At 25.3% G+C, this 8,632-nt stretch overlaps 1 protein-coding gene across 1 annotated transcript in view; it reads right to left on the bottom strand.

The window, feature by feature from the left end:
- The window catches only part of LOC117168126 (transmembrane protein 242), a 9,936-nt gene extending 1,972 nt beyond the window's left edge, over positions 1-7,964 (bottom strand). Inside the window, exon 1 of the mRNA XM_033353542.1 lies at positions 7,788-7,964. Within this exon, the coding sequence (XP_033209433.1) occupies positions 7,788-7,896 (109 nt within the window). The 5' untranslated portion in view covers positions 7,897-7,964. The remainder of the gene's footprint in view (positions 1-7,787) is intronic.
- Positions 7,965-8,632: the final 668 nt, after the last annotated feature.

Here is an 8,632-nt window from a genome sequence, read left to right as displayed (position 1 = left end):
AATAAAAGATGTAAAAAAATAAATTTCAACAATCAATTCCAACGGCATCAGCCGGTAACGTTGTCCACGAAAATACGAACCCTCTAGAGCCTCGCCTAGTGGGCGCCAGGTTTCGTATTTTCGTGTACAACGTTACCGGTTGATGCCGTTGGAATTGATTGTTGAAATTTATTTTTTTATATCTTTTATTATTAAGCTTTGTACTTAAACGTAGCTTTCTTTCGGCTCTGGCATTTCTCAAAGTTTGAGACCGATAATTTATGTATAAAAAAAGTTCGAACGTTCAAAAAATGTTGAGGCTCAGAAAAAAGATGAAATAATTTTCAGTGAAGTTCCTACCAAAATGCAGTACCTAAACGTACTTTATTGTACTCTAATACATTTCCCAAAGTTTCAGCTCGATATTTTATTTACAAAAAAAGTTCTTAGGTTCAAAAAAAAATTCAGTGTAATGAAAAACTGTGGTCGGTAATATAGGAATTTAGCTGTGTCACATGCCCTTAAAGAATATGAATTTAGTAAAGAAACGAAGTAGCGCCATCTAGTGGAGATAGAACAAACTACAGCTCTATTCCGGCAACCTCTCCACCACGCTCCTCTCCCTCTACCATGCAAATTATATTTTTTTAAATTTATATTTACAGGAAGAATAATTTACATAAACAAACCATTTTATGCAATATAGAAAAACATAAAATAGCGCATGATCAAAAATGCATTGAGTTTTTTGATATTACATGAAATGGTCTGCTTGTGCAAATTATTCTTCCGATAATTCTAAATGAAAAAAATATTTAAACAGAGACATTAAGCCCAACACTTGAGTACTACTCCGAACAGATCGGTCTCTTTTTCAGTTTAAAAATAAAAATAATATAAATTTGTTTCAAACAGAAAATGTAAATAATTTGGAGACGTGATTAATATAATCACTCACTCTTTATTTACATGTCCGCCATGTTCCTATATTCCTGATCACCCCCTTCTACCACACAAGCATCAACACAGACGCCACCTAGGCGAGACAGATATCATTAAAAATCGTTTACATTTTAGCCTTAAGACTGTACCTAGTGTGCGGACCGGCTTCCAACTGCTCTCTCCGCGCACGTTCACCCCCCCCCCCCTTGCCTAGCAGTAATATAGTTCCTAGATTCTCCGCCGAATTGCGCCATACACTGGACAGGCCCAATAAGCGGGACTCTCAAATACCACAATAGTAATATTGTTTTGTTGTTTAGACATTAATAATTGTAAAATATTGTTATAAAATATTAATACAGCGCTAAAAGTAAGTTATTCTACACCTTATTCCACAACAGTAGTGTATCCAACGCATACTGCAATGAATTTAACTGATCATCCGCTTCCCGCTCAATATTTTCAATGTCAGTGACAACAAATTTGTTCTCATCTTCTTCCGAGTCCCTCCCATCATGTTTATCTTCATCGAAAGAAGCGTCTAGTGTTCGCGCAACCGCTCGACTGCTGCGCAAATTATAATCAAAAGTTGATGCGCCAGCCATTTTTAAAGAAAAAAAAAATTAATGAAAACTAGTTCCTACTGATTTTATGTACTATCTTTATTTATAATTGAACCTCCCGCGATCAAAACGGGACACGCTCGAAATGCCTTGGTTTCAGTTGGCCTCTTGGTTATTCTCGTTCTTTATTTTGTCAAGTCGGATTTTCAATTTCTTTGAATTAAGATATGCTTAAAAAAAACTGAAAATCCAACTTGAAAAAAATCAAGAACGAGAATAAATAAAAGGCCAACTGAAACCAAGGAATTTCGAGCCTGTCCCGTTTTGATCGCTCAATTGTTTCCAATGATTCAAACTTAAGAGCCTCAAACTTTAAGAAAATTTGGTAACCACAGGTTAAATTATTGAAAAAAATAAGTTAATCGCCGGGGGTCATTAAAAATTATTATTCGCCACATTTAAAAAGCAAAAAAATATCCACAAATAGATTTTAACAAATGAAAGCAGCCGCGCGTAATTCGGTAAACCTTCGGCAGCCAGGGCGACCGAGATTTTCACCTACAAAGAAGCCCAGACACGTGTTTAATTATTTTTGAAGTACTATCGGTTGATGATAGTCTGATCACAAAGTCAATACCGCAGAAGAGGCCTTCCGTGACGCAATTTTTTTAAAGATAAATATAATTTTTTCTAGATTCTCACTAACATGGTACAATGGGGCGTTTTCAAGGAAGGTGCGGAAAAAATTTAACAGACTTTTAACTTTTATGCGACATGAGCAAAAAGAATTTTAATTTGAAATGAAGAACTAGAATTTTATTTTAAAACTAACTAAAGCATAGTCATGAACCATTTTTAACATTTTCAATGCGTCATTAAAATTTTACACCTGGTTATAGATAAGTAATTTGTTTAATATTTAACTAAGAAATACGAGGTTTAAAAAAACGTCTAGCTTTTATATTTTCTATCATTATATAAATAAAAATATGTTTGAAAAGTGTTTTTGTTAACAACAAAAAACATGCTTCATTTAAAATAAAAAAACTCAAATTTGTTTAAATAACTAAATAAAGCAGTAACTAACGGAACTTTTGATTTAAAAAATCAGTCTGTTGTGTTATTTATACTTAAATAAACAAAAAAACTCATTTTTAAAGTCTTTTAATAGCCAAAAAAAGTTTTAAATTTTGGCCATAAAATTTCCGAAGTGGAATTCAGGAAAAAAACTTTAAGCACTAATAAAAGAGATTAAAAATTTTTTTTGATTTGAAATTGAATACAAATGTTCAAATCTGTCAAAATAAGTAAATGGAATACTAAAAAAGAATCCTTTGTTTTCAAAACTGAAAAAATTGAAAAAGTGAATAAAGAATTAAAAATTGGGCAAAAATAACGGGTTTTCGTGTTATTTATATTTATATTAATGAAAACATAACAAATAATAAAGTGAAAAAAGTTTTCCATTTTGGCGATAAAATGTTCAAAGTGAAATGAAAAAACTTCAAACGCTAATAAAAAAGGATTAAAAAAATGTTTTCGATTTTTAATTCATTAAAAAAATTTTTATCTGGACATTTCTTTTTAATATTTGAAAACCTTCTGAATAATATTGCGGAAAAGCCCTTAAATTTTGGCAATATCATTTCCGAGGTTGAATTAATGAAGAAAATTTAAACAATAAAAAATATTTAATAAATGTTTTTAATTTAAGATTTAATACAAATTTTTGAAAATTTACCAAAATGACTAAATAAAGGAATAATTAAAGAAAATAGTTTCCTTTCAAAAAAAAAAAATAAAAAATAAGGGATTAAAAATCTAAAAAAAAAATTGCTTTTCGTGTTGTTCACAGGCATATAAATGAAAACATATTTTTTTAGAGATTTTTAAATAAAAAACTGAAAAAATAACTATAAAATATTTAATACTTAAAAATCTTGTAAATAATAATGCGCAAGAATTCTTAAAATTTGGCAATATATTTGTGAGGTGGAATTGATGAAGAAAATTTAAACACTAATCAAAAAATATTTTTAAAATTTGTTTAAATTTTTTTTAATTTACAAAAATAATGAAATGAAAGAATAATTTAAAAAATAAAAATCCTTTGCTTTAAAAGCTAAAAAAGCTGAAAAAAAAGAAATACATAACAGAAGAATTAAAAATTTAAATTTCGAAAAAATCCCGGTTTTTCATGTTATTTACAGGTATATAAATGAATTTTTTTAAGTCTCTTAAATAATTAAATTTAAAAACAAAGAAATAACATTTAAAAACCACGTAAATAATAATGCGGAAAAAGTTTCAAATTTTTGCGATACCATTTCCGAGGTAGAATTAATGAAAGAAATTCCAACATCAACCAAAAAATATATAAAATACAAATTTTGTTGTTGAAAATTTACCAAAATAAATGAATAAAAGAATAACTGAAAAAACAAAAATCCTCTGCTTTAAAAACTACAAAAATTGAACGAAAAAAAATGACTAAAAATTAAAGTTTCGAAAAAATCTCGGTTTTTCGTGTTATTTACAGGTAAATAAATAAACAAATATTTTCTTTTAAATTCACAAATAATTTTTTTAATACTTTAAAATATTGTCAACAATAATACGGAAAGTTTTAAATTTTGTTTTAAATAAATGTGTTTAATTTCAAATTAATTTTAAAAAATTCCAAAATAACTAATTGAAAGAATAATTTAAAATAATAAGTTTGCCTTAAAACCTAAAAAAAAGAAAAAATGAAGACTTATAATTTAAAAAAAAGGGTTATCGTGTAATTTATGTGAATTTAAATGAAAATTTTTGTAAAGACTTTTAAATAACAAACTGAAAAAAATAACCAAATAATCGTTTGCCTTAAAAATTTATAAATTTTGTCAAAAGAATAAATAAAGTGTCAACTGGAATAGTTAAATTTTTGGTAAAAAAATTAATTTTCCACAACAAAAAAACACTTCCAACCTCTCAACAAAATACATGAATTTTGAACCTGATATTTCAATTTTCAACTTAAAACGATTAATAAAAAAAAATAATAAAAAGTATAGTCAAATTTTCAGTTAAATTATAAAAAAATAGGAATTTTCGACTAAATAGTTAAAAACAGCAATATAAAGCTACTTTTGCAAACGATTCATTTTCATTTAATTTCGTATTACAATTTTTTTAATGTATCTTTTTTATTAAAAAATTCATCTATGTAGCTAAAAATTTAATTCCTTTTTTAAAATTCGTTTGCAACTTGTTTTATTAGATTTAAATTTAATTTCTTTATTTAAAAAATTAACTAACATATTTTTGGTTGAAAGTGAATCTCTTTTAGTTAAAAATTCAACTAGTCAACTGAAAATTTAATTATTTAGAAAAACGGTTTCCTTTGGTTCAAAATTATTTTTTTTTTAGTTGAAAGTTCATGTACTTTTTAAAAAAAATTTAATTTCTTTTATTTGAAGTTTAACCACATTTTTGAAAAATTATTTTATTTTTTAAATTAATATTTTCAAATGAAAATTTTAGTTGAAATGTATTTTGTTGAAAATTCGTTTTTTTTTGTCCCAAATTAATTTTTTTAGTTAAAAATTCGTGTACCTTTTTAAGATCAAATATTTGGACAAATATTAAATTTTTTTTTAAAGTGTATTTTCTTTGGTTGCATTTTTTTTTTTTTTGTTAAAAATTCATATACTTTTTTTTTAAATTCGTCTTTTGTGGTAGAAAGTCTTGGTAAGTAAAAAATTCAACTATTTTGGTATAAACTTCATTTCTTTTGTTTTGCCTTATTGAAAATTTAACTGTTTTCTTAAAAATTCGTCCTTATGAGTAAAAAATTCAAATATTTTGGTAGAAAATTTATTTCTTTTGTTTGAAGTTAAACTACATTATTCATAAATTATTTTATTTTTTAAATTAACATTTTCAAATGAAAAATTTACTCTTCGATTTTTAGTGTAAATTTCATTTGGTTGAAAATTCGTTTTCTATGGTACAACATTTTTTTTTCTGTTTAAAATTCATGTACTTTTTTTTAAAAAGTTCCTTTATTTGGCAGAAAATGAATCTTCTTAATTAAAAATTTAACTGTTTTCCTCAAAATTCGTCCTTACAAGTCAAAAATTCCCATATTTTAGTAGAAAATTCACTTCTTTTGTTTGAAGTTTAACTATATTTTTGAAAATATATATTTTTTTCAACTGAAAATTCAACTATTTTATATTTTTTTTGAAAATACATCCTTTTTAGTTAAAGATTCAACGATTTGGACAAAAATTTAATTTTTTTTTAGAAAATTTGTATTTTCTTTAGTTGCAAATTTTTTTATAGTTAAAAGTTCATATTTTCAAATGAAAATTTAACTTTTTCATTTTTAAATGAAATTTCGCCGTTTTTGTTTTGTTTGAAATTCTACTAAATGGTTAAAAGTTCAACTACTTTGCTAAAAAATTATTTTTCTGGGTGAAGATGCTTGATATTAGTATAAAATCCTTTTTTTTTCTTTGAGAACTAAACTATTTTTTTAAAAACAAGTTTCAATAATTCAGAAAAAAATTCTAATTTTCTGTATTTATTGTTCTATTTTTTTTGTTATATTTAATTTTCATTTCTTGAAAATGTAACTATTATATTTATTGTTAAAAATATATCTCTTTTAGTTTAAAAATTTAATTACTTTTTGGAAATATGTTTTCTTTGGTTGGATTTTTTTTATTTGAAAATTCACGCACTTTTTTCAACAAAAAAATTTTTTGGTAGGCAAAAATGATAATTTCCTGTAATTTTGTTTGTAATTCGTTTTTTTATATTTAAATCTAATTTATTTACTTTAAAATTTAATTATTATATTTTTTGTTGAAGATGAATCTCTTTTAGTTCAAAATTCGTTTAAAAAAATTTTGTTTCAAAATTCAGCTGCTTTATTTAAAAGTTCCTTTTTTTGGTAGAAAATGAATCTTCTTGATTGTAAATTTAATTTTTTTCTTATAAACTTGTCTTTATATGTAAAAAATTCCACTATTCTGGTCGAAAATTGATTTTTTTGAAATTTAACTACATTTTTGAAAAACTATTTTTTTTTTTTAATTCATATTTTCAAATGAAAATTTAACTTTTCCATTTTTAGTTGAAATTTCCTGTTTTTAATTTTAAAATTCTACTAAGTGGTTAAAATTTCAGCTAATATGTTAAAAAAATATTTTTCTGGTTGAAGATTCCCCAGTTTAGTTGGAAATTTCTTTTTTTTCTTTGAAAATTAAACAATTTTGTTGAAAACTAGATTCAAATATTTATAAAAAAATTTATAATTTCTTGTATTTCATTTTTGTTTTTGTTATATTAAATTTCCTTACTTGAAAATTAACTATTATATTTTTAAGTTAAAAATTAAACTATTTAGTAAAAAATTTAATTACTTTTGAAAATTCGTTTTCTTTGGTTACAAATTAATTTTCTTCAGTCGAAAATTCATGTAATTCTTTTTAAATCGGTCTTTTTTTGGTAGAAAATGAATATTCTTGAAGAAAAATTTACCTCCTTAGTTAAAAATTTAATTATTTTATTGAAAATTTATTTTTTCAACTGAAGTTTTTACAATTTATTGTTATTTATTGTATTTGCTTGTATATCCCTGTAAAATTGTTTCTAGCTTTTCGTACTTATTTGTAAAATATTTTTCACCACAGAATGAAAAACAAATTTGTTAATTAATTTTCTTGAAATTATTACACAAAAATTAATTTAAAAGAAAAAAATCAAACTCACTTATTTTCCCAATTCCTGGTGGAAGTTTCTTCTAAATAATTAATTTAATGTATAGAAAAGTTCGCAATTCAGAAACTTATATAAAATTTTCTTTCTATAAAATTTCTTAACTAGAAAAATATTTTTTTTTTACTTCAAAAGCCTTTTAAAACTCATGTCTGTACGAGAAAAAAACATAAAAAATATATGCACACACATTTATCAAATACGCGATTCTGTACATAAAAATAACATTAGCATTATTGCCAAAATGATAAAATCGCGATAAATTATTTACCATCTATCGAAAATTGTAATCCTAACCTCCAAGTTACACGCGAGTAAAAATCTTCTTCTAGCACTTGAATATAACAAATTTTTCTTTTTTGACGAATAAATCCAACAAAACTTTCAACAAACTATACAAAATCGCACAATTATTTGAAATAAAACTAGAAAAATGTATTAAAATAACAAAAAACGTTTTTTTAGAGGTTAGGATTCATAAAAAACGTATAAACAGCTCTAATAATAATCTGTCTAAAATGCATGTAAATTTACCTTTAAATCTCTCCTTCCTTTTTGCTGCATCTTTATCAGCAACTGTCACTTTATCTGTCGTTTGTAAATCTGGACCAAGTGGAATAAAAATGTTCGTTTTGGAGGCCATTTTCCCATTTTTTCACTTTTTTCTTCCGCGAGTCAATTTTCGATCCGACAACACTGCGCATTCGTCGCACTTGAGATCTCAATGGCTGTTGATCGCCAGCTTATCTGAGAACATTATCCAATCCTAGTGTTGGGTCGTTACCTGAAATTACCGGTAACGGTAGAAATTTCCGGTAAAGTAGAGGAAATTCTACGGTAACGAATGGTAACGATATTTTTTTGAATTTTAAGACTAGATTTGAATTGCTTATTGTTTTTGCGTTTATTTGATATAATATTCTTCAATATTCGTCACATTAAATAACTTGTGGCGAAATTTTCACGTTTAAAAGTGTTCCTTAACCTCTACGGTGGGATTTGGTTTTGCTTAAAAATGTATGCGCACATTATGTTTTGCGAAAATATTGTTCCTTTTAATTGTTCACACTCTGCAGATTGAGTAGACGGCAATTACGTATGTATTTGTTACATAAAAAAGTCTGTGAAAAACGTTTCTTGAACGTAATGTTTCGAAGGGTATCTAACCTAATCTACTGAAACGTTGTAGGCATTTTGCAGTTTCACACTATCATGAAGAATACAAGTATTATTACTATGCTTAGTATTAATAAGAAGTGGCACATTATATGTTTTCAAATATTTTGGAAAGATATTGGCAAATATTTAGTTTTCTGTAATAATAGATAAGGGTAAGATAAGAGGGTGGTTTCAGGAAAACATTCCAAGTAGGTATATAA

This window comes from Belonocnema kinseyi, chromosome 1 (genome assembly GCF_010883055.1).
Source record: "Belonocnema kinseyi isolate 2016_QV_RU_SX_M_011 chromosome 1, B_treatae_v1, whole genome shotgun sequence".
Classification (NCBI taxonomy): Eukaryota; Metazoa; Arthropoda; class Insecta; order Hymenoptera; family Cynipidae; genus Belonocnema; species Belonocnema kinseyi.
This window is presented reverse-complemented; position numbering and strand designations above follow the sequence as displayed.